Source organism: Antedon mediterranea, chromosome 3, assembly GCF_964355755.1.
Source record: "Antedon mediterranea chromosome 3, ecAntMedi1.1, whole genome shotgun sequence".
In the NCBI taxonomy this organism is placed as follows: Eukaryota; Metazoa; Echinodermata; class Crinoidea; order Comatulida; family Antedonidae; genus Antedon; species Antedon mediterranea.
Window position 1 is genome coordinate 5,395,619 of NC_092672.1, and position 27,175 is coordinate 5,422,793.

At 33.1% G+C, this 27,175-nt stretch overlaps 2 protein-coding genes across 3 annotated transcripts; one reads left to right on the top strand and one right to left on the bottom strand.

Moving 5' to 3' along the window:
* LOC140044646 (paxillin-like) lies at positions 1-27,023 on the top strand. Of its 2 annotated transcripts, none has more exons than XM_072089247.1 (9): positions 1-166; positions 11,669-11,820; positions 12,254-12,512; positions 13,115-13,226; positions 15,360-15,579; positions 16,146-16,349; positions 16,689-16,862; positions 17,054-17,284; positions 24,195-27,023. In XM_072089247.1, the coding sequence occupies exons 1-9, from the start codon at positions 154-156 to the stop codon at positions 24,459-24,461; spliced, it is 1,632 nt and encodes a 543-aa protein (XP_071945348.1). In that variant the 5' UTR covers positions 1-153; the 3' UTR covers positions 24,462-27,023. The 2 variants fall into 2 exon arrangements, with proteins under 2 accessions (XP_071945348.1, XP_071945349.1); XM_072089248.1 differs by lacking the exon at positions 1-166 and adding an exon at positions 6,836-6,911.
* Positions 18,498-23,834, bottom strand: LOC140043434 (uncharacterized). Its single transcript, XM_072087946.1, has 3 exons — positions 23,437-23,834; positions 21,286-21,461; positions 18,498-20,256 (listed from the first exon to the last, which is right to left on the bottom strand). The coding sequence occupies exons 1-3, from the start codon at positions 23,645-23,647 to the stop codon at positions 19,939-19,941; spliced, it is 705 nt and encodes a 234-aa protein (XP_071944047.1). The 5' UTR covers positions 23,648-23,834; the 3' UTR covers positions 18,498-19,938.
* Positions 27,024-27,175: the final 152 nt, after the last annotated feature.

A 27,175-nucleotide genomic window follows, 5' to 3' on the forward strand; every position in this document is an offset into this window, starting at 1 on the left:
CACAAACACGAAGCATTCAGGCTAGAGAAACCACAACTTGTAAACTTTACAATTTAAAGTTAATTCTTAAGTCAGCTTATCCACTTCTGGTGACATTATTACACAATTTTGTTTGAACTAACATTCCAGTAAAAAGTTATCTACAGACCAAAGATGGAAGACCTCGGTAAGTCAATTTATTTTGTAGTTCGAGCACTCCCAATAATTTACTTCCGGAGTTTTTAGGCCTCACCACAACTCCATGATGGTATCACGATGGATTTTATACACAGGTGGGAGGACTCAAATTAACTGATACTGATGAATAAAGATTTCAACAGGAGGCCTAACCTAACCTTGGAATTTAAATTATTGATGATATAGTTGTTTGTGTTATACTAATAATTATTACATATAAATTGAGAAGAATAATATTATTAATTAATAAACAAAACTAGAAAGTAGAAATAAGAAATTGATTATATATTATTTAATATTATAAACAAATCAGGCAAAGAACATTAATTCTAAACCGCCCGGTGATATACTGAAATTTAATTAATTAATTTGAAACGATAAAGATGAGGAAATCTGTGAGAATGAGAAAAAGTCGCCCCAACCGAGACTCGAACTCGGACCGCCTGCTTGATATGCAGATGTACTAACCATTAGACCACTGAGGCTTTCATGGTATTGTTTGAACTCGATTGGATTATTTTATATTATTAAAAATAAGCCTGATTGATTGATAAAATTTCCTACTGTATGTCATATGTTATTCACGACAAATCTGCAGTATATATTTACACTACAGTCCGTATGAACGGTTAAAGTCAGTATCAATTTGTGTAAGTACAGTAATACTGCATCTATGATGCGCCATGTTTTCTCAATCAGAGATATATACTTTTGTTTAGGTTGTTTATTTGAGCATCTGATTTTCCATTAAAAAAAATTCAAATCAAACTTAAGAATGTATACAGTACTGCAGTCAGAGTCAAATCTGCAAAAAAGGGTCTTTGAAATGAGTTTTTGATTTAAATGTTTAAAGAAAGAGCAAAAAAATAATTAATTTCATTATTGTACAGTACTTCCATTGCATTACCATAATGTTTTTGAAACAATTTACTTTATTTTCATGTACTGTATGATGCGTAGGATGTTATACCTAAACTTTAAATATTTCCTCAACGTGTAATACCAGACATTGAAACCCTAAACAACATCCTGGCAAAGGATTTGTGGTTTTCCAAAAAAAAAAATCAATGCATATAGCAATTTGTGTCTGGTCCTATACCAAAATGTTAAACTTTATCTACAGTTTTTATGCCATGTTTAAAGCATGCAATACATTGATTATCTCATACTACTTTTTTTAAAGTAACCTTGATAAAGTCTCCCTGATTTAATGTACTTGTTTACAGTAGGTTAACAGGCCAATGATTAAACACCCCTACAAAAGTGGTATAAATCCATACAACAAAAATTTCATATCATTTGTTACTTATTTTTAAGCCTTATAAAAATACATAATTTTAAAATTCATAATAGGCATTGGAAATTCTCAGTTCTGTCATAGTATCAATGAAGTGTTAATAAAATTTGCAGACACTTAGAATGTGCTAACTGAACTGTACTTATTCTATTAAAGTTGTTTGTTATTTCACTTACGGTACAGTACAGTATGACACTGTATTCAGTAACTATTCAGGACTTTTTGATTTCATGTTGCAGGACTAAACACATTTTCTCTCGATGATTATCTGAAATAGCAGTGAATAGTTGTTGTGATAATTATATGTTTCAACCATGGACTATAAATTATTCAATGATTTAAGAAACTATTTATTGCTGATCTGAGATTATCCCAATGTTTAATCATTGGGCTGTAGATCCTGTAGGTGGAACAAAGGTTTTGTCTACAGTTAAATAGTTTGTATTCAATCTTCAATTTGTTTGAAAGACACTTTTTTTTCAAGTGAAGACTCAATTGTTATCTACTAACTGTACAGTACATTAGACCAGTGGCCTTATGCCGTATAAATAATTATCTCTCCCTATTTTGTATTGTTTCAAGTTACAAATTAAAAAAAAAAATATTTTATTATGAGAGACTCATTAGTGATAACATAGATAGTTTGACGATTATTAAATTTTTTATATACTTTTTTCTATATTTAGATTACAGTATTCTAGATGGTTTTAACTTTGATTATCTTTGTCACCCAGATCTTTTGGAGACCGTTGGAAATAAGTTATTATAAAACTGTTACAGTACTTAATGTTATGGGTTATCCTAGCAAGATACTGTATCTAGGTTGTTTCTGTTGTCTTGCTGTCTTGTAAATTGTTTCTTGTTTTTATGCCAAATTAAAGAATAAAATGCAATACAAGTTTCAATATACGAATTATAGGCCTGGTGAACTCATGTGGGAATCTAGGTCTGGGATGTTTGTAGAATGTCAATATTAGAAATTCACAAACATACAAATCAAGCTTGCTCTACAGACCAATTACAGGCACTGTTTGTCATCAGTGGTTGGCTGATGTTGATCATTAAAACTAATGATTTGATCTTGAATGTGATGGGCGGATGTGGTATCTGACAGTTCATCCTTTTAATTGACCAATTTACATACAAGTGTACATGTCTCAACTGAAGTGATGGTTGTTTAAAACATGTACATAATAATTCAATTCGTTCACTTGCACTGATGAAGGGCTAGTGTTGCCCGAAAGCTCTGCTAACTTTTTTGGCGGTTTTACTTTAGATTAGGTACTGTATGTAACATGTACAGTAAATATGTAGCTTGTGGGGTTTAAAAAAAACATGCAGTACCTATAGGCTACAGTACAACACTGTAGATACCATCAGATATTTAATTTCAATACTTCTTTCTCAAACTGTGTATAGATACAGTAAGGCTTCATTTATGTGCCTCGGGCACATCAATTAATGATGTTCAATTCAGGTATATATGTATAATAGAGAAGTCTAGAGATGGTAAAGTATGACTTACAGTACTGCCCTAACATTACTGATACTAAACATGAACCATACTAATACTATTAGTAACCTTTGGAATTATGCTATGTTTTATATGCTAACTACTATCATATTTTTATATATCATTGGAGCAATAGATAAAACTGGATGTGTGTCATAAACTTAAATGACATGAAGTGTATCACATGTAGAATATGCAGATTTTGCGGTTTACTACTGTCTGTATAAACTATATGAACTCTATGATGATAAGTACTGTGAGATAAACATACTGAACCATAAGCAGATGTTTCCTATGTCATGCCCTCAATTATGATTCTGTTTTTCTATTGGTTTTAATATGGAGGTATAAAATAAAAATATTATTATACCTCCATGGCTAAACTTGATTAGTTTAACTATTTTTTAGCCCTTCCCCCTTGATTATATACAGTATTGCATATTTTATTTATGTTACAATGTTTATCTTATATTTATGGGTAAATAAAAGAAAGGAAAAAAAGAAAGAATATGCAATTGTTTCTTTTCAAGTAGAAACGATGCAAGTTGCAATTGTCCCAAAGTTTGAATAGTGTTCATTCAAGTGATTCTTTTCACCATATTTTGCAAATAAAACTAGATTTTGACCTATAGTTACAAAAAGTCAACTACAGTATCTTAATTGATACATAAAACCTAACTCATTAGATACAGCGCACATTCTGGCAATCGATCAACAACTGAATTCTTGTTATTCTAGATAGAATGTTGAAATTGTATCCTAAAGCTAGGCTGCTTCATCTTACAGGTTGGGAGTGCCTTGAGATATATACCTCCAGGTACTCAGCCAATCCAGGGTCAAGTACCTTCCAGCACATTGCTACATTCTAGTTTCATCTCCATGGTTATAGAACACAGTGGTCTGAAACCTGAAACGAGTTCTCTCAGAGGGATGCCACGGTTTTTACTGTTTAAATGCATTGTTGTAGGCCTATGTTAAAATAAAATTTATAATATTCTAGTAAAAGAAAGAAATAGTACTATAATATAATAGTAATAAAGTGGTATGATCGTACTGTTTTGTTTAATTTGGTACAATGTTATGATGAAACTACTTCTTCCATGGAAATCTTTAAAATTTTATATGAAATTGTTTCTAAGATGGTTGCAAACAAAAATGTCTTGCATACAATATATTACAATGTAAAGTAAAAGGTCTTAATAAATAGTGTTCAGTCTTTTTAAGACGGAAAATTATTCAATTTAATATTTATCGTCAATTTTTTTTTAAATGGCACCACACTAATTGTTTAAGAGGGAGGGAGGGTTTTTGGGACATACTACTGTAACTAACTATACTGTATCAATTGGTGATTTTTTTTGCAGAATAATTTGCATCAACAACATTTTTTTTTGTAAATTAATGCATTTTATTGAAAATAAACTAAATGGTTTATATGCAGATTGTTTAGTCTGAGTAATGTAATTGATTGATGTTCTGAAAAAAAGGTGACACCATACAAAACGGAGAAAAAAAAGATTTACTACAGTAACCTTCAGTTTGATTTGAATTTATTAGGAAAATCATCATAAAAAATATCAATAAAAATACTTATTATGCCAGAAAGCTTTATTAGCTTATTTCCATTTGGGATCCTTTTATTATAAATCTAAAAGGCAAAACATACAAAAACAAAGAAGAAACATGCATCAAAAATGCCAGGAGAAATTAACTGTAAAAGTTTATGCATTTCTAAACAGGGTCCAGTCAATCTGAAATATACAGTACTCTAATAGGATATAAGGAAAATAACAATATTTTAAGACTTTTAAACAATACATTGTTACAGTGTTTTATACCATGCTATACTTTTCTACTATCTACTACTGTTAATGTACAGTACATTACTTTTTAAAGTTTTTATCTGTAAAATTGTACTCATCTCAGCCTTTGGCTGCCTGTACGATTTCTATAGATGAATAAAATATACATTGAATATACCTGAGTACAGTACGTATATAACAGTAAATGTTGAAGATAAAACTTGTTGTGGTTCACCACCACCTTTATTCATTCAATGTTTCATTACATAATTTATAAACATTTTGATATACTGCACTTTATTTTATTTTTTATCTTTTGTGGTTCACCACCACCTTCAATGTTTCATTACATAATTTCTAAACATTTTCTGTTTTTTTTAATTATTTTCTGTTTTTCCTCATTGATATCATAATTTTAACCTTTAGTATCATACCATTAATACAAAGTATTTACTTCTTAACATTCTTTTTTTGTGTTAAATCTTCTATTTACAAGTATTTTAGATATATGGTACAGATGTACAAACTATACAAACGATACTAAAAGCAGTCAAATGTAAAACGGATCAATTTTATTTGGAAGTGAAGCGGAGAAACCCAATGGAGGTCGCCAGCTTTAATTTTCGTGCACTGCGATTCAAGTTTATTTTGAATTATGGCGTGCATTCTTTGAATAATTTCTCAGATATCTATGCCAATTGTTGACATTTAGGATACTGTCTGTAGTATTTCTGTTTAGATCAGTATGACAACCTGACATATTCTGTTTACCTTAGAAATTTGAATCCGAAATATAAATACGTTTTCAATTTAAAATGTCTGATACCATATATTGTTGTATTTCTGTCAATTTTATATATTTATTGAATGTATAATTTGACAATGAAGTTTTTCTTGTATAATATCTTGTGTACTGTATGTAACATTTATAATTTACATGATACAGTGAAGTTTTTCTGCTTGTATAAACTCAATTATTGAAGATATCTTTTCTTTAACGTATAATTTTCAATTTTCAAGTAATATTTTTTTGGATTTGATCTTCTTTCGACTAGTGAAAATGCTTTTTATTATGTAACTAAAGCGATTTCTTGTTACAGTAATTCTGGAAGATTTAATTGATGTTTCTGTTAGTTTCTTTGCTGTTTAAGAATATTTGTATTTCTTATCTGATGCGCCTTGAAGCTAAGGTGGTTTTACCTTGTGTGGCGCCTCGGTGTAGAATATTGAATTAAAAAAAAACAAAGTTTTTACAGTACAATAATTTTGTTTGACGCATTCTACTAACGTAACCATGTTTTTTGACACCTGAAAGTGTGATTAAGGGGATGTAAAATGTTTCCCTTGTGATCATTTCAATCGTCTTCCTTCATCAGGTGTTTTTTACTTCCTGTCAACATCCCACGCAGTGACTACATAGTGTCGCAATGGTGATGTTATCCCACATCTTGTGGTTTAAATCCCTTCACAGGTGAAATTGAAAAATGTTGCATATTTTCTGACTAAGTTGAGTTTTATTAGGTGTTATTAATACATCCTGGGTTATTACCAATACCCATACTTCCGCCTAAGCAATGCATAGTTTGTAACATGTGTTGCTATGTATGGCCTTTATTGGGTCAACTCATGAGAATCTACCATTTTAAACGGCCACTCACCTGAACTTAATTTCAGTAAAATGATAATTGATATGCTATCAAAATTATTTCCATAATAGCATTTATGATTAATACACAGATCCTACTACTATACAAACTGTATTGTTTTTAAAACAAATGTACAGTAGTAGGCTACAGTAGGCCTAACTATACTTTGTATACTGTTTTATAGAAAGTTATTATTAAGATTTTAATAAAAACTTAAACTAAGTTTCTATTAGTTTTGAGATATAATCATGGTCTGGGATCAACTTAAAGAAGTGTTTATTATTTTAGAAAACATTTGTATTTAAACACCCCTATTAAGAATGGAAGATGCCTGATTTGGGTCAGTGTCTTGGTATGTATGCTCACTGCATACCAAGTGAAGAGGTAGCCCTATTGCACAAATAAGGCCATCTCAGATCAGATCCTCACAAGGTGCTTCCCAGCAGTATATCAAGCCCTCTTTAGCTGGAAAATAGGTAAATATTCCTACAAATTACGTTATGATGATGGTGTCACATTTCATGATGTGTTGAGGAGGATGTTGATGATTCAGTGAGGTGTGGAAACGGAGGGGAGTTCTCTCGGTATCAATTCAAGAGCTTAATAACGTTCTGTTTGGTCTCTGTCAGTTTCGGAAATAGGAGGACGTGGTATATTATTTTAAGGATTGGAACAAGCTATTTAGTTTTGACATAATATTGTGCTAGTGTTTATGTTGTTTGAGGGTTTTAAACAAGAAGACCTTTAACATTTAAAGTTAGGTTTTATTTCCTGTTTCTGTTTTTGGAATTTGTTTTCGATCTTCTCGTCACCTTTCATTTTCATCAGGTATGTCATCTTTCCGTTTTGAATTATTTTACTAGGTAATATAAAACTTCATTTTGATATTATGTAATCATGGAGTGTTTCGTTTGATAGGGAAAGTAGGTGTACATATTGTATAGTACCTTCAAGTGGTTTAGTTTAGTAGTTTCAAGTCTACAGTATATCGTGTGATATTAATCATATAAATCAATGAGTGTTTTTAAATTATTTTCGGTTATACTGTGTTAGTTACCAAACACCAAAGTTTATTTTGCTAAGTACTTTATGTTTGTCTGTATAGTAGTATCATTGGTCGATATGGCCTCATGGCATTAAGAAAAAAGTGGGAAGTTTTTAAGGGAGATTCTTAGGGTGGGTCCTACAGTATTGTGTTTAGGAGAATGAAAACAATGTATGTTCAATAAAACCAATACTCTATCTAAACAGTTTGTTATAAATGTAAATAAATAGAAACAGCAGTAAACATACTGAATGTTAATTATGAGGCATGAATATATTTCTTTAATTAAACAAAGCCTTCAAAATATGCATTTTGACATCACAAGTTGATTAGGAAAGATATGAATTAATACTTATTAAATGCTTCAGCTAAATTCAATGTCAGGGTCAATGCCATGCTTATCAGTTTGTCAAGGACACTATATAAAGTTTGAATTGACAGAATAACAATGTACTACAGTATAATTGAACATTTATTGTTTATTTTTGAGGAATGCCCCTGTCATCTCCACCCCCTCCAACTATAACTCCGCCCTCCCCCCCCCCCCATATCACGAAATTAGGCCCTCTTTACGGGTTTTCGGACTATACCTGAGAAATCCCTGATTCAGGGAAAAAAATTCTTGTAAATACTCATGTGAACTCACTAGAGTCAATACTAGGACTATACCCGGGGATATGCCTGTTTGTGAAATCAGACATAAAGTAGGGAGTGGGATTAGACCCGAAGTGGGATAATACCCGAGGATGGTAGTTATATCCTGGGGAATGTTCCAGGGGAATGTTCCAGGGGAATGTTCCAGGGGAATGTTCCAGGGGAATGTTCCAGGGGAATGTTCCAGGGGAATGTTCCAGGGGAATGTTCCAGGGGATATAACACTGTATTTACCCAAAGAGAGGTAATATTGCAGAGATAGTGTTTTATACTGTCGTTGTTCAATCAAAGGACTGGTTCTGTCATTGTCAATTTTAAAACTGTCTTAAAAATTATCATCCATGTTTTTATGTCTGCAAAACTCATTATTCACTTCAGTAAAATGCCTAGATAAATGTTTCATTAACTGGTAATACATGTATCTGTTATAAATGCAAATGAACCAAGTAGCTTAATAAATAAATGATGTGAGGAATAATATGATCTGATTCCTGATTAAAATATCCATCAATTTTGTAAGTACTTTACGAATGACTCATCGATTTCACACTGGGGAAATTATTCATAAACACAATGTTGCTGTAGTAGTAAATATAAACATCAACATTTCCTTGGTTTTTTACCAAGAACAAAACACAACTAAATCTGAGGTTTACTATTCTATGTAGTGTATACAGTAGTACTGTAGTGCTTACACAGTATAATAAGACATTTAATAAAATATAAGACGAAGTATAATACAGTAGATACTGCACATAGTACAGCACTGTAATATAAGACATAGTCAACATATGAGACATAATAAATATTATAAGCATGGACCTAATTTATAGGTTCATGGTATAAGACATAGTCGACATATGAGACATAATACAGTATACAGTAAGCATGGACCTAATTTAGACATAGTAATAAGTATATTGTAAGACATACAGTAGTCAACATATGAGACATAATACATATTATAAGCATGGACCTAATTTATAGGTTCATGGTATAAGACATATTAATAAGTATATTGTAAGACCTACAGTAGTCACATACTTGGTTTAAATAAATACCTTACAATATTCTGTGTATACACTTTTATGTTTTACACATAATGTTATATTACATTACAGTACTGTACATTCTTTTGTCCCTGTTAAAAACTCCCACATACCCAGCAGGAACATTCCATCAGGCACATACTCTTAATGTAATTAGAGGGGCGAGGCAGATGTGTTGCAGCACATACTTGTACCTTTAATGTTATATTACATTATTTTTTCCCTGTTAAAACTCCCACATACCCAGCAGGAACATTCCATCAGGCACATACTCTTAATGTAATGAGAGGGGCGAGGCAAATGTGTTGCAGCACATACTTGTACCTTTAAGAAAACAAGGGCATTACTGTATGTTTATATTTTGGTAACAGTAGTGCTGCTATAGTCTAGTTTTTTTTTAGCACAAAGTGGTTTACAGTATCCTTCTACATGCTTCACCTACTGAGGATATTAAGTACACATAAACATCTCTTCCTATTGTTATTGTTATCTATTTTTAATCTATTTAAAAATAACCGTTTAAATTGCGTTATGCAGCAGAAACAGACCCTATGTAAAACTAGACATGTAACTCGTCACTTCGACGAGTTTGGTTATCCGCCGCGCAAGTGGAGCAACATTAACATTAAGGAGATAGGTTGAGGACAAAAAGAAGTGTTCACGTTGGCATTATGACCTGAACTGAAGAATATGATATGTTGTTATTGCTGAATTTTATTATTTAAATTCATATATAGTATACACAGTATAATCTGTATCCATATCACATACAGTGACATACAGTGTAGAATAGGTGAAATTACGGGACCCGCTATTTATTGCAATTTTTAACATGTTGACGGTTTTAAAATGAAACGCGAAGGTAGCAATTCCGAAAGGAAATTATCTCAGCAACAACGTATTAGCGTGTAGAAGAAATTTGAATACGTGAAATATTGATGCGCGCTCTTTTAAATGTAATGAATTATGACGCAAAAGATGAAAATACGACCTTTTTTATTTAACTGGCCATATGATGACGTCACAACATCCGATGGGCAACATTTTTACATAATTTCGTATCTACAATCCAATAGCATCCAGAAAAAGTTTTAATCGTGATTATCACATTTTATTCTTACGAGCTATAACAGATTAAAATTTACTGTAAAGATGAAATTGATGCCACACGTGATTTAAATTTTTAGGCATGATGACGTCAAAAAAATTAAAATATTTTTAACTCATGCGAAAGATAGTTGATTGACCTAGACAATATCAAAATCGGGGTGAAAATGGAAAACGAATAAGTGGAGATGCGCTCTATTCAATGTGATGAGCTATGACGAAAGATACAAAAATCCTAAATTTTATATTCGCGTGGCCATACGATGAAGTCACAATGTCCGGTTAGCCATATTAATACCTGATCCGATACCTACAACTCATCTACTTCCAGAATATGTCATCCACAAAAAGTTGACGTCTAGTTTAGAAATTACGACTGTTTAAAAAAAGGCATATTTTAAACGAATTTTTTAACCTTTTCATAAAAAACGCGCGCAAATTGTCCAATTCGACGTGCTCGTATGACGTATCTTTAAGTCGAAATTGTTTAAAATTTGGTAAAATTACTAGAAAAGGCTGGAAAAACATAAATCACGCGAAAAAAATACGTTTTCAATGCTACGTGCGCACCGCACACGTAAAAATGTGCGCACGCGTGGGAATTTTTGACATGCTTAAAACGACATGAAACGCGTAGAAAGTTGATTATAAATTAATTTTGCGCATTTTGAAATTTTAAATGCGCGTGCGCGCGTAAATTTGTGTAAAACACGCAATTTTTTTTCAACAGAAAGTTAGCGCATGATATAAATTAAACTTTTGCAAAGTTTCACTTTAAAATGTTATTTGGTTTTCGACATATGTTAAATACGAGAAAATCGTTAAATCGCGCGTACGTCACGTTGCGCAATTGTAAACATCATGAAAAGCTTCGCTTGACGACGTTACATAAATGTCAAAATGTTAACATAGTTAACAAAATGTTATGTTTGCAAGTTTTAGAGAAAAGCGTTACACAAAAATCATACAGAAAGAAAGAAGATTAAGAAAAAGATGTTGATGATGATGATTTCGTACAATCACAAGAGGTTATCCTGCAACTTCGTTGCGGATAACCAATTATCCTAAAGTATTGTTTTGATAGTGTTTTAATGGGAATACCGGTATTCCATATAATCTGGAACACTAAAGCTATTAGGGAAGTTGTTAACTACAGAAAAACTAGCTTCTTATAGTTTGTACAGTAACTGTAAAGGCTAATTCAAGCCTAGCCTTTACATACAGTATATGTACTGTAGATAAACTAACAATATACTTTCTCTAGTTACCCTTTCTCTCTCTATGACATTATAAATTATGAAAAGAAGAAAATAAGATGATGAAACACCCCTATAGAGGAGGAAGAATAAGCCTTTTTCCTAAATTATTGTCATTACAGATAAATTACTAGAAGAGCTCCAGAACACTTCAACTCAGTTAAGTTCAGGACGCCTATCAACAGCACAAACCACCCCAGTTCCACCAAGCCCTGTTTCCCCCTTGTACTCAGAAATTCCAAACGGTAACCAACAGCCACCCAGAAAACCTCAGGTAAAAAATACAAAATGTTTGTCTCTATTTCATGCCTTCAGTAGCTCGCAATTAAACGCTGTGATGACGGTAGTGTTCATTATAATGACGCATCCCGGATTTTAAAATAGGGGGGCCCAGGGCCTAAAAATGGTGAAGCTTAATTTGATATCCTATCTTTTGCATTAATACATTTTGCGACATTTAGGGGGTGGGGGTGGGGTGCGGGTTCAGCTGGGCCCCCCTTGAATCGCCCCTGCATTAGAGCTTGTTCATGTGGTATAGTGGATTACTAATAATTATTGTAAGAGATATTTCAAAGAATTGAATTGAAATGCCATTTCCAGTGCTGATTTACTGTACTCTAGATGACCCAATACCATTTTTTTACTGACTAAATTGTGCTTTTCACAGAAAAACACATCAACATTGTTTTCTTTAATTTTAAAATTAGCACCAGGACATTCCAACTAATCACACCAACTCCAATCCTCAACACTTCAGCCAACCATCACCCTTATACAGCGAGATCGAGTTGGACTTCAAGACTCAACATTCCAACGCCCCTCCCCCAAAACCAGCCTATAGAGGAGAAGCAGTGAACAACTTTGCCAATAGTACCTACCAGCCAGGTAACAACATGACGGCCCTAAGCAATCTGTCTGAATTGGACAGTTTACTGGAGGATTTAGCTGCTGCACAAAATGTATCGGGTAAGCTTCAACTATTTCAAATGAACTACAGAACAGAAACCCTAGGCCTACTCATCATTGGTCTAATAAAACCTCCTGGAAACCAAACAGAACTAATCAAAAGAAATTTCATTTCATCTTTAATTTGTTAGTATGAAATAGTGTTTAAATAGTAAGAAAACAATAATATCTAACAGTAGAGTTTTTAGTTCATTCCTAAGTCAAAGTTTAGATGAAAGGAGTGTATGAACTCTAATACAGGCAATAATATCATTAGTATTGATAATATATTGATAGTTTATTGATAAGGCTCATCAAAAACAAACTTTTATACTTACTATAACAACTAAAAGTAAAATAAGGAATTCTTCCTTAAACCACATTACTTACTACAGGACTGTTTGGGCATTACAGTTGCTGGGCCCCGATACTACTTTCTTTAATACATTTGAGGGGCCCTGACGTTATTGTGTTTTTTAATACATTTGATGGGCCCAAATGTTATATGTTTCTTAGAAAAATACATTTGACAGGCCCAAATGTTATATGTTTCTTAATACATTTGCAGGGCCCTGATACTGAAACATTCAAGAGCCAATAACTATCTATGTTTTTCTTTGCAGCTAAACCAGTTGCAACCAAGGCCCCACCACCACAGACTGCGCCTAAACCTAAAAAGCCATCCCGCCCTGATGTTGATAATTCTTTCACAGAAGTAGATTCACCTAGAACAAAGTAAGTCATTGTACTACAAATGGTTTTGTGAGGGGTCGTGTTTGTTTACCTTGCTCCTGATTAAATCAACATAGACTACAACTCTGATTTCTCCACTTGGTCGTTGCGGTGATCTACCTAACGTGACTTGGATAGGCAATAGACTTTATACTTTGAGGTTATGACCTTAGTTGAAGTGTGGTTATGAATTCAAGTTTACTGTAAGCACAACTCATAAACTGCCAATTTCACAATCAATAAAAAGTATAGTAGTTTTTTTGTTTTTTTTTGCTTTTCTATATTAGATTTAGGAATCTACTATGTACCTAGCTTACCTTGATAAACCAACAATAGCCTTTCTCCTCGAAGAGTGAGATATAACTCGAAAAGTATAAGTTTTTATTAAATCCCCCTTTCCACAAATGGTATACAGTAGTCCATGAACTATGCCCTCAAGTGGGAGCCTGCCTACAAACCACCATCATTAGTTAATTAATTAATCATTCATTTTATGTTTTGAAATGTCATCAAAGTTTATCATAATTGGTAAATCAAACATAAGACTTTTAGTGGTCAGATAACAACAAGAAGCTTGAAGGTGGAGGAGGGGAATGGGGCGTAGGAAATTGTCTTCATCCCCACTCCCAACAGCTGTTGAGTATGGCAAGATCTCTAAAGCTCTGTCTACACTATCAAACTTTATGTGACAAAAAAATGTGATGTGCCCACATGATGATGTCATATCACTACCATATTTGGGCACATCACACTAGTTTGGTAGTGGAGACAGAGCTTTATGTTCAGTAACCATGACGGTAGACTGGCTCGTTGACCTTGTTTTCCAGCTTGTTTTACAAATCCCTTTTCCTCCCCAAACTATTTCCTTAATTACCCCAAATTAGCGCTCATGACGTGTTTCGCTAACTATGACATTGATTCATGACGGAAGGAAGTCGACTTTTTTTTATGCAAATCTATACTAGGCTAGGTTATTTTAACAATCCTCAATTCTGACTTGTCTGTCTTGTCTTTGTATACAGTTGAGTATTGTATGAATTCCTATCACGAATGTAGTTGTACTGAGGCAGTAGGAACATTCAACTTAAATGTGATTTACCCAGCCTTTATAGAGCCACTATCTACAGTATTAACCTATTGTGTGAGGATCATCATCTGAACAACTATCTGGCATCAACCCTAAACTTATAGCTCTGTATTTATCATCATTTTGATATAATTAATTTGTATTTGGCAAATAAATATTTGTCACTATTGTTCTTCTATTCAGATTTGCTATTTTAAAAAGTAAATAGATAATAAATAATAGTTTTAATTGACCTTGTCCTTAGAGACCAGTCTGACCTTTAGTCCAGTTTTTCCACAGACTCAATTACTCAGCACCCTAGCTATGTGTTGCTATCAGGCACTAAAATGTTACTTTCCTACAAAATACCAAAAAAAAAAGTTAGATGGCATTGTGCCAGGTATAAATAATTGTTTAGCCTCCCAGTGAACATTTCCTTTTACCGTGTACCAGTCACTGCGAACAAGATGTTTTCAGCTGTCAAGGGCCGCTACCCTGAGTACGAGGAGTGTCATTTTGATGGCGTGTATATGACCATGTAAGTTGGTTGTGTTAGGCTTGGTGATTTAGACTTCATAGACAAGCGTACTGTAAGGATGATCTGTGCTGTAGGTTTTTAGTGCCTCTTTTAATTTTAATTGTATTTTTTGTATTTTAGACTTTTATGTAAGTTTTTTGTAGGATTCAAAATGTTCTTATCGGGGCATTGAAGTTTTTTTATAAGAGTATGTGCCAATTATATAAATAATATATTATTTTGTGTCAAGTATTTTTCTATTCAGGGCTATTTTACTTTATGTTCCACAAAAAAATGAACCATTAAATAATAATATATAAATTGTGTCCAGTATTTTTCTGCCTTTTTGTTTGTATGCTTTGATATGAATGAATAAATATACCTGAATATATAAATACAACATTTCGTTTAAAATTTCTGTACATGATTTTATTTCATAGTGATGCTCAAGAGGTTTTAAAATCGAGTAATGTTGAGGTTCCATTATACATTATTTAGTTATTTTTACAAAATGTATATCATAACAGTAACAGTTTTGTTTTCATTTTTCTAGTGGACAAAGGTCCCAGCCATTCCAAGGCGGCAAAACAGTAACAGTGACACAGACTACAAGCTATGGTCAACATGCTCCTAGCTACACTCAGAACCCACCTGCCCCTCTACAGCAACCACCGATTAAAAGCCCACCAAACATCAGCTCACCACCCCCTCGCTCTGCATCTTCAGCTACTAAGGAGCTGGATGACCTGATGGAGTCATTATCAGACTTTAAGGTAAGTAAACAAATAAGAAATGCTTACAAACAGCGCATTTGAGGCTTGGAGAGTGGAAGGTGGTGGAAACGGTAATTAGATACTAGGTCAGGATTGAATTCTAGACTCTGGATTGAACCCTTGACCTTAGATTGAACCCTCAGCCTTGGATTAAACCCTCAGCCTTGGATTGAACCAGGGACCTTAGATTGAAGCCTGTACCTTAAGCTCTGTCTACAATATCAAATATCAAAAAGTGTGATGTGCCCATAGTGATATGACATCATGTCCATATAGGGGCACATCACTTTTTGTTATCACATAAAGTAATAACTGTATGATAGTGTTGACAGAGCTTTAGACGCTATAACCACCAAGCTACAACTTCACTACTTAGCAGAGTTTTGTTTAAAGTAAACATTTTGGAGGGTTAATTCAATTTGTCAAATTTCATGCTAGTTGAACATGCATTGTATTTAAAATATGATGACGGATTTGTCATATATAAAGACTCGTAAGTATTCAAGACAATGCATATCAATTAGAGATTGAGGTTTAAGCCTACAAATGTATTATTTTTCTCATAGATGAATCATATATCACCTGTTGAAACAGTACCCCACGACCCCATAAGAACAGCACCAATATCACAGCCAGTACCAGCTGAACACAACTCCAGCAATCAGCTAGACTCCATGCTTCGTCATCTAGACTCAGACATGAGTCGTCAAGGGGTCAACACGGTAGCTAAAGGTCACTGTGCCGCTTGCAACAAGCCGATTGTTGGACAAGTAAGCGTTCATTTTTTACAGTTGTTTTTATTTATTTATTCATTTATTATGGCATTCGTCTTGGGTAAGACATTACATTTGCTAATCGTTTCCATAATCTCTTTCGGTGGCCTGATGGTCCGTCTTTAACCTTTCGATTGATGTAATTTTTGATTATATTCACTTACACCTTATTAATTAAAATACAGTATTGAATTAGAAATATTTTACTTTTTACGTCTCTTTCTCTTTTTCGTATTCATACCCACAAAAACTTTTTTATAAAATATAACCAAGTTAACAACCTACTGCATTAAACAATATATGTACAGAAACGTTGCAATAAACCTTCCAATACAGGTTGTGACAGCTCTTGGCAAGACTTTCCATCCAGAACACTTCACCTGCAGTCACTGCCATCAGGAATTAGGCTCTTGCAACTTCTTTGAACGAGAGGGAGCTGCTTTCTGTGAGCGGGATTATCATAATCTATTTTCGCCAAGATGTGGTTACTGTAACGGACCAATTCTTGATGTAAGTAACCATCTCAAGTCTAAGGCAACTAATCAGGTTTGATTTCATGCAGGCGGCGGTAAACACAATTATTGGAAGGGCATTTTCTTACGTTGCGTAGGTTGCGCTGGTGGGAACCATGCTTAGCTGTAGTGATTATGTTTATATTCTTGCAATTTTAAAATTTCTCAACATATATTATTAATTTGTAGAAATGTGTTACAGCGTTAGACAAAACATGGCACCCAGAACATTTCTTTTGCGCTCAATGTGGCCGTGCATTTGGAGAAGACGGCTTTCACGAGAAGAACGGCAAAGCGTATTGTAGAGAAGATTACTTTGACATGTTTGCACCTAAATGCGGCGGTTGTCACCGCGCAATCATGGAAAATTACATGACTGCATTGAACACTCAGTGGCATCCAGAATGTTTTGTGTGTGGGGTAAGATTACTTTTATATATTTAAAATGCCAGATTGGCATTTTTAAAATCAAGTGATTATATTTGGCATGGTAGTATGAAACAATTGCAGTAACCAAGTTGGGACACTTGGCTATCTGGCTAAACCTAGGGGCCCCAGAGCTCAAAGGGCCCCAGATCATGAGCAGTCCAATGCAACTACCCAGTGTTGGAGGGCCCTTAGGAGTGCCAAAACCAAGGGCCTTTGCACTGTGTGTTACGCCTCTGGCCATCAGGCAGAAAGACTTCAATTCCCAATTAAAACAATTCATGTCAGGCCTCTTGGCTGTAAATGAGTACCTGGTTGGAAAATACTGGTTAGGAGAAGGGAGAATGAACTGACCACCTTACCACATATTTCTGAAGCTCACTACAATGAGCTCTAACAGTTCATTAACATATGTTCAGAATTAATGTATACAGTAGTGTAATGTAAAAACAAATCTTGTCAATAGGGAGGTTTCGCAACCTTACAAATACGATAACGAAAACGGATACGTCACACTTTTGTGAAACTTTTGAGCTGATCCCCATTTCATATTCGAAAAGCGTATTCGTGTTGACTAATATCACCAGTCATATTCGTAAATACAAAACGACTATAGTTTTTGATCTATTTTGCACATTTTGCATTTGAATCAGGAAAGATTCATGATTATAATATAATTATAGATTTATTACTAAAGTAATTTACTAAAATGCCAGGTGATGTAAAGGCCAACTCAGACAGCGTCGTACGACGAGGCCCAACGAGACGTCTTGTCTGGACCCGTCTTTCCAAAGTCCTACCGACAGATAATCGTGCCAACGCTCCGCGACGGCTCAACTCAGACAGCCCGACGCGACTATATTGCCTGCGCTTCTGATTGGTTGAATTCAAGATGACGCAACAAACCATGCAACGCGTACGCACGACGTACGTACGAATACGTTCGTATGATTTGTAAACACGGAAGTAATAGTAAGTTTAATTGATAATTAATAAACCGATAAATCCGTTTGTTTTACCTAATAAAAATAACAACAAAATTTAAGCTTATATTTTGTTGAATAATTGAGACTAGGCATATGGGATCCATATCAGTACAGAGTTGGTAGGCCCATGTATGCCCCTAGCCAGGCCTTTTAGTAGGCATATTAGTTTAGGCCTAGGCCTAGTATCTAAATATGTGGTCACTTAGGCTAGGGCCCAAGGCCTAGGTAGTTAGTAGAAACTTAGGCTAGACCCAGATACTTTATCTAGGCATAGTAGTACATACAGAATAGGAAGTCTAATATGATACAGGGTAGAGTCACATGTCGATCGGTTCAATTGCTTTCATTTTTAATTACTAGGCCAATACATAACCTTGGAATATTTATGTAGGCCTAAATTAGGCTAAGCTAGGCATTTATTTATTTAGAGTACCTATACAATTCAAGTTAAATTTATAATATTGAACACAATTCAATACAAAATTGTGTTCATATATATCATTTAAAATGTCCGATTGATAAGCATTGTTGAGAGGTATAGATAGATATAACAAACCAGATAGATATAACTTTTTTTAAATTCTTTTTTTTATTATTAATATTAACAAATTATGTACAAAAAGTAAGTGGTTCCATTTCGTCTCCATACCTTAACACTGTGGCAATGCGCCATACCAACTTTTTGGACATGTTAGCCTAAAACTCAACTCATTAACTAGTGATACAAAATAACAAACAAATAACTAAATTATTTAAATTAAACATAATTATATTACACTTTTATTTATTTACTACATGTATTTGTTATTACATATTAAATCACAACATACATCAGATTATATTGATGAAACAAAATGTAACCATTTAATTAAAGATGTATTGCCCCTTTGTCAAATTCCATTTACTGAATAATGAAATTTCTTAAAAATGTTGTTTTAATTATACAGTATTTACATCATGGTGTCAAATAAACGCAAATCATGTGCTGCTTTACTGCTGTTGCTTTTAAAAAGAAGGCGGCGAAGACGAAGCAGCAGAATATGGTGTAAGCCCTGGATCCTCAAAAGACAGCAACAAGGAGCATATGGAAATTTGATTCAAGAACTGCGGCTCCAGGACCAGGAATCTTACAGAAATTTTTTAAGGATGGATACTGGCACATTTGACAACCTCCTGAGTTTGGTCAAGCCCATTATAAAGAAGCAAAACACCAACTGGCGCCAGAGTATTTCTCCAGGAGAAAGATTAGCGATTACGCTTCGTTTTATTGCAACTGGTGAGTAAACATGTTCAAATCATCAAAAACCCAAATTTATTCTATCCCTTATCCTTTCTCAGGTTTTTCAAGTATACTAACAATCTGATCACCTGTAGTTGCAAATAACCATTCATTTGTCAAACAAATTGTTAATTTCAGGTGAAACATACAAAAGTCTGTCATTTCAATACAGAGTTGGGGCCACAACAATTGGTGAAATTGTACCAGACACATGTAATGCAATATACTCTGTTTTGAAAGAACAATACATGAAGGTAAATTACTGTGTACTCTAGGCTATAAATTTAATTTGTTATCCACTAGGAAACTGTAGTGAATGGAAAAATCAGTGAGGATTTGACTGGCTAGACAGTACATTTTGATATTATATATATTATTTGAAGCTAATCTAGATCTTTTATCTTTACTTCAAAAATATCATTTTGGATTTTGTTCATCAGAACTGCTTTGGTTTTTTTATTTTGTATTTGTTTAAGTTCTGATGTAACATACTGACCAAAAAGTAAATCGGCATCTGTTTCTTCGCTTACGTTTGAAGGAGATTCTAATATTGTTGTAAGATTACGAATCAAATTCAATTCTTCATTGTCTCTCTCTCTTTTTGTTGGTTTTGTTGAACTTTTTTTTGTCTTAACATCATTTTCTTCGCTCATGTTGGATACATCATCATCGTGATCTGCCTCTAATCCTAAATCTGACAACTGTAACAAAAAAAAGCAATGATCAGTCAGTTATGATGTATTATTATTATTTTTTATTAGAAAGTTTATCATATTTTTATATTCATATTAACAGACGCCATCAACATCTGAAGAATGGATGGGAATAGCAAAAGAGTTCCAAATGAAATGGAATTTCCCCAATTGTTTGGGTGCACTAGATGGAAAACATGTCAGTATTCGGCCACCACCCAATTCAGGCTCGGAATATTTCAATTACAAAAATTCATTCAGCCTGGTACTGATGGCCCTTGTAGATTCATCATATAAATTTTTATATGTCGACTTCGGTACGAATGGACGTGTATCCGACGGTGGGGTGTTCTCAAAATGCTCGTTGGATAAGGGCCTTAAGAACAAAGCAATTGGAGTACCAACCCCGAGTCCATTGCCTGGAACAAATACGACAGTTCCATATATGATAGTAGCAGACGATGCATTCCCATTGCGGGAGGACATTATGAAGCCACATCCTCTAAGGCATTTAACGAAACAACAAAGAGTATTCAATTATCGTCTGTCAAGAGCTAGGAGGGTTTCTGAGAATGCTTTTGGGATCTTTGCAAATAGATTTGGTGTATTCTTGACGACGATCAAAATACTGCCGGAACACCTTCAACCGTTAGTGTTGGCATGTGCTGCTTTGCACAACATGCTAAGAAGCAATAGTGCCTACAATCCACCAGGTTTTGTTGACCTGGAAAATGGGGCGCACAATGTTGTTGAAGGACAGTGGCGACAGCAACCATCCATGGTGCCTGTTCAACTTGATAGGCACAACAATTTTACATCTGCTGCCAAGCAACAGAGAGAAATATTAACCACATACTTTTCATCAAAAGAAGGATCCATTGAATGGCAAGACCAAATGATTTAGATACACAGTATACTGTATACGTGCTACATAAATTCCAACTATTATGCTTCCTTTTATTTTCACAATTTGTTTTACAGTATTCTCATTGAGGACTCTACTTTATACAACCATATTTAGGCTATAGTATTACTTACATCTAATGTGGACTGAGACGCCCTCTGCTTAATGTATGGAGTAAGCCAGTCACATCGCTCCAGCACCCATTGCTGCCTAGCTGTTCTTTTCCTGGCAGCACTCCCACTAGGCAGGCTCTTTCTGTAACGCATAAATTGTGTCCTCAGGGAATTTATATGTTTTTTGATCTCAATGTCTATTAAAATACAAATATATATATATAATTAAATCATAATATATTAATAATCTATATAATCACAATCCATTTTTACCATTTATTTTACATTTAGGCCTACTTGGAATATATACTGTGTATATGATATATGATATTGATACAAATATTAATAATTAAATTACATTATATTTTATACAATTTATTTTACTTTTACTTGGAATGTATACTGTGTATATAATATAAATACAATTATTAATAATAAAATTATATCATATTTTACTGTTTATTTAATGTTTACATTTACTTGGAATATATACTGTGTATATGATATATGATATTGATACAAATATTAATAATTAAATTACATTATATTTTATACAATTTATTTTACCTTTAATTGGAATGTATACTGTGTATATAATATAAATACAATTATTAATAATAAAATTATATCATATTTTACTGTTTATTTAATGTTTACATTTACTTGGAATATATACTGTGTATATGATATATGATATTGATACAAATATTAATAATTAAATTACATTATATTTTATACAATTTATTTTACCTTTAATTGGAATGTATACTGTGTATATAATATAAATACAATTATTAATAATAAAATTATATCATATTTTACTGTTTATTTAATGTTTACATTTACTTGGAATATATACTGTGTATATGATATATGATATTGATACAAATATTAATAATTAAATTACATTATATTTTATACAATTTATTTTACCTTTAATTGGAATGTATACTGTGTATATAATATAAATACAATTATTAATAATAAAATTATATCATATTTTACTGTTTATTTAATGTTTACATTTACTTGGAATATATACTGTGTATATGATATATGATATTGATACAAATAATAAATATTAATAATTAAATTACCTATATAGGGCATATAATAATAGGCGCAGTTTTGCTTATTTATTTTTCTTGCCAATGAAAGTGAATGAATTCATGTGAATGTTGCTGATAATTTATAATATGCCTAGGGGCCTCTCTCTAGGCTAGAACTAGTAAGTAAAGACAAAGTAGTAGAGATTAGTTTATTTGTGGAAATTTTAGGGCCTACTAACTAGGCCTAGGCTAATACTAGCCCATAATATTAGGCCTACTATCTATATATTAATGCTACTACTAATAGGTAGGCTAGTTAGGCCTATAATAATAATATTTTACTATTACTACTAGTAGTACTAACTAGTACTAGGCCCAGGGAATAATTTCGCCAGTGTAGCATAGCAAAAAGCTATACAAAACAACCTAATATTGCTACACATTTCTAAAATTGTGTAGCAAAATATACAATACAAAACTATGTTTCTCGACTAAAAAATAAGTTGGATTAGCAATAATTGCTAAACAAAATTTTAAAATGAAATTTCCTAGTTTAGTCTAGGGGCCTACACTACGTACTGTACAGTATAGTAATAAAAGAGCCTAGTTTAGTAGGTAGGCCTAGTCCCAAGCTTAATATTTAATATTAGCCAAACCTAGGCTAGAGACTAGCATGCCATAGGGACCTACCTAGGCCTAGCCCTAGGCTTATTAGGCCTAGTTAGTTAATTAATAATATTCTATTAGGCCTAGGCTAGGACTTGTTGTAGGAAAGTGTTTAGGCTAGTGAGTCGAGTGTGGGTCATTCATTTTTGGCAATAATTAATAATAGGCCTAGGCCTACGTACACTAGCCTAGCTAGGCTATATTAATATTAGTAAAATAGCTGTTGTGTTGTGCCTAGCCTATATGCCTAGCCTATCCCTATATGGGACAAACCGCTAATTGGTACAATCCATCTACCCCTAGTAGGCTAGCCTAGGCTAGGCCTAGTAGTAAATATTTATTATTTTAGGCCTAACCTAGGAGGGGCCTTATTATAGGCCTAGCCTAGTAGGCTAGGCCTACTACTTACTAGGCCAGGCTAGTAATTAATAATAATAATATTATTTGTTGGACTTACCACTTTTTCCTAATATTACGGCGAATTCTTCTACTTTTTTTTGCCTAAGCTGTCGATTGCTATACTCTTTGGAGGTAGTGTCATATAGACACATTTCATTCCTCCAAAGGTCAATAAGGCAAGACTCGGCCTCTTCTGACCATAAATCTTCTTCACGTGCACCACCACCACTGACCGCCATGATGATGGAAATAATCCCCGCGAAGCACATTACTTCTTCGCGCTCTTCGATAAAAACTTTTCCCCTCGTGACCTGCCGTCATAATTTAAACGCCTGTGATTGGTCAATACCCAACAAACGAGTCGTCCCGTCGGGTGAAAATTAAACATGTTTAATATGCTCACGACGACCTAAAACTACCCCCGACGCTATCTCACGACGACCCGTCTCGTCTGGATTCAACTCAGACAGCACGGACGAGTCAAGTTCAGACAAGACGTCTCGTCGGGCCTCGTCGCACGACGCTGTCTGAGTTGGCCTTAACGCTAGGCCTAGACAGCCAAGCGCCAAGCAACACGTACCTGCGCGTCGCTAAAATTTACCGCAGTCATTTTTTGGACGGCGCCCTCAATATTTAGTTGCCATGCGAAACAGATTTTTACTGGCTTACGAAAACGAATACGTGTGCTTGACGTTTTCGTTATCGTATTCGTAAGATTGCGAAACCTCCCTAATACTGATACTGAAAATTGTTTTCTTCTAACAGTCCTGCTAATACTAATAACATCATACATCAATTTTATTTTTCTTCAAACAGGAATGTCGTATGCCTTTCAATGGTGGTAGTTTCTTCGATCACGATGGTATTCCATACTGCGAGACACATTACCACGCCGTACGCGGATCCCTCTGCGCTGGCTGCAGAATGCCAGTCACTGGAAGATGCATCACAGCCATGGGCAAGAAGTTTCACCCAGAGCACTTTTCTTGCGCATACTGCCTGAAACAACTCAACAAAGGCACCTTCAAGGAACAGAATGATAAGCCTTATTGCCATACATGTTTTACAAAGTTGTTTAGCTAGAATAATAGACCTATTTTAGCCAAAAACATTGTTTAACTGTATATATCGCTTACCATAATACTCAAATATGGTTTTGCAAATAGCAGTATTCTAAAGGCGCTACTTACTGTATTTGAAGTACTTATAATAAGAATTTATCATCTTAAAAATTGAGACTGACACTTTTGCACACGCTGAGTGTTAAATTCAAACAAATTTATTATTCTATGCATACATGTGGTACAGTATATTCGTATATGATTCATATAATATATGGCTGGGTTTAATAGGAATAATACAAAAAGTAATTGTTATTTAGTTACAACAGTGAGTAGTTCTAGATGTAAGACAGTAATGTTCAAAATCACATTACTACAAACGAAAGAATGGCAGATAGAGGAATTGTAATACAGTATTGGGGTGGTCCACCTATGTTATATAGTATACACTGAACTAATGATGATGTGTTATAGCCTTGTTGTACTAATTATCTTACAACTAAACTGTGTCAAAAACCATATTCTAGAAAACTATTACAGAGCTGTAACGTAGCAGTGTTTAAAGATTAAAATAGAACATGTACTTGCTTAATGTAGTAATGTACAACATAGGATTCTGTTAGTGTGCTAGATTATATGTAACTTTGCATGTCCTAGCTTTGCACTTCGCATCTGTTTTTGTGTATACAGTGCAGTAACCCAACCTATCAACTGCAAACAGCATTTTGATTATTTTCAACTGAATGCCGTTGTATGATGTTATACAGATCTTTTTAATAATTGTCTTGATAACAGTATTACTGATAGAGATATGCAAATGAGAGACGGCACTGTATTGTATGGTAAGAAGATTGTCAGTTGTACAAAAGAATGTTTTAAATTTCCTACCGAAGTGTATTTTAACATTTACTAAAATTTTAATGATGTTGTCTTTAAGTGTCTTCTACTGTATTATCAGTGGCTAATCATCCTTCATCACAAATTTTAATACTAAATTAATTTTTCTACTTAGTTTTAATAATGTTAATTAAAATGCACTAATATATTTTTATTTATTTTTTTGATAGCAATAAGTGATAAATTGCTATAATGGATGAAGGTACTGATTGAAAAAATGTTTTAAAATTATAATTTATTTTAATTGATCAATTATTGATTGTGATTGATCAAATATAATTTGTTACGATTGATTGTATTGATCTAGATAATTGGTTAAAATTGATCAAGTATTTAATGATTGATTTTATTGATCTAGATAATTGGTTAAGATTGATCAAGTATTTATTGATTACATATTGATCTAGACAATTAAGATCAAGTATTGATCAATTGATTGTAATTGATCTCTTATGATCGATTGTTAATTAAAAGTTTTAAGGTTTCTCGTTGCGAATGTGCCAAGTTTTGTGTGCTTTTAGAACAAGATATATATATGAATCTATGTTTAAGATTTGAATAGGAAAATTGCTAATAATTGTGTATTCTGTAATTGCTACTAAATATGACCAAAACATGATAATGATACGATTGGTTTTCCCATTACATATAATTCACAGTTTATAGGTAGGGTGGTTTTGCTAATTTAAGTATAATATTATAAGGTTTACTAACACAGTATTTGTAGTACATTAAGATACAGAGTCTGCGATTAGTGTAAGGTCAAAGGTCAAAATCACCGTTGTATTTTAGTTCTATATCAACTCTTAACAAATTACAAGGAAACATTAAATTGATGAGATTTTTTTAAACCAATTATGCAATCTAAATTTTCTTTGTTTTGGTCAGTTATAGTATAAGAAAGTGTATGTTGGGCTTACAGATTTAGAATATTTTATGTATTTTGAATCGCATATTCATTCATTATTTATCGTATTCATTTTTTATTATTATTATTATTATAAGAGAAATACTACAAAACCCATCCCAAAGTTTTGAGTAATTTCCATGCAAATAATCAAGCATTTAACTTCTACGTTTTTGAACTTTAATAATATATAAATTCATGCTTGATTTGCCTTTTGCTTTTATTTAAGAATACTACAAAATATGATTTGTATGATCTGTTGTTATATTATATACAATTCATTTATGTACTGTAATCTTGGTGCTTCTAAATCTAACTGTAGCAAGGTCACATTTTTTAATATGTGAAAAATAATATAAATGCCATTTGAAATTTCAATCTAAATTGCTCTTCACAAAATATTTAATTCTGGTTTTCCAGATTATTCGGAAAGAATTTGAGAAACCTTAAAAATATCTCAGTTGTGGGAAAGATTATTATCTTCTTTTTCTAAACATTTCAACTTTGTATACATAAAATGATAATTTTTATTCCTTATTTTACACATGTCACAAAGGTAAAATGAATGTGAAACTGTATAATATGCAAGCTAATTGCATGGCTATACTTAATGATTTTTCCATGTCTTTTATCTGAGCTCTGATTGGTTAAGTACACTATTATTTCATGTGAGTATTAATGTAGCTCATAAAAAATGTTTTTTTTAAATAGAATTGTACAGGAAATAATAAAAGACAATTAGGGATGATTTTTTTTTGTAAAATAAATATCTTAAATATCTTGCAATTACTACTGTTTTTATTATTATTCAATAGATAGTATAAATTATAAATAAAGGGGGTTTGTTCCGATGCAAACCTACCAATACAAATACCTCAGAAGAATAAACAGATTAATTTAGTTTTAAATAACTGTGACAAATAATAGAAATG

What these genes read in the sequence shown, in the direction of transcription:
- LOC140044646 (XM_072089247.1), top strand. An exon ending in AGCCACCCAGAAAACCTCAG is followed by an intron (nt 11,821 to 12,253) that starts GTAAAAAATACA and finishes TTTTAAAATTAG; the next exon opens with CACCAGGACATTCCAACTAA. An exon ending in CAGAATGTTTTGTGTGTGGG is followed by an intron (nt 17,285 to 24,194) that starts GTAAGATTACTT and finishes TTCTTCAAACAG; the next exon opens with GAATGTCGTATGCCTTTCAA.
- LOC140043434 (XM_072087946.1), bottom strand. Translation starts at nt 23,647, where the DNA reads ATGTGCTTCGCGGGGATTATTTCCATCATCATGGCGGTCAGTGGTGGT. An exon ending in CGTAATATTAGGAAAAAGTG is followed by an intron (nt 21,462 to 23,436) that starts GTAAGTCCAACA and finishes GTATTTTAATAG; the next exon opens with ACATTGAGATCAAAAAACAT. An exon ending in CGTCTCAGTCCACATTAGAT is followed by an intron (nt 20,257 to 21,285) that starts GTAAGTAATACT and finishes TTTTTGTTACAG; the next exon opens with TTGTCAGATTTAGGATTAGA.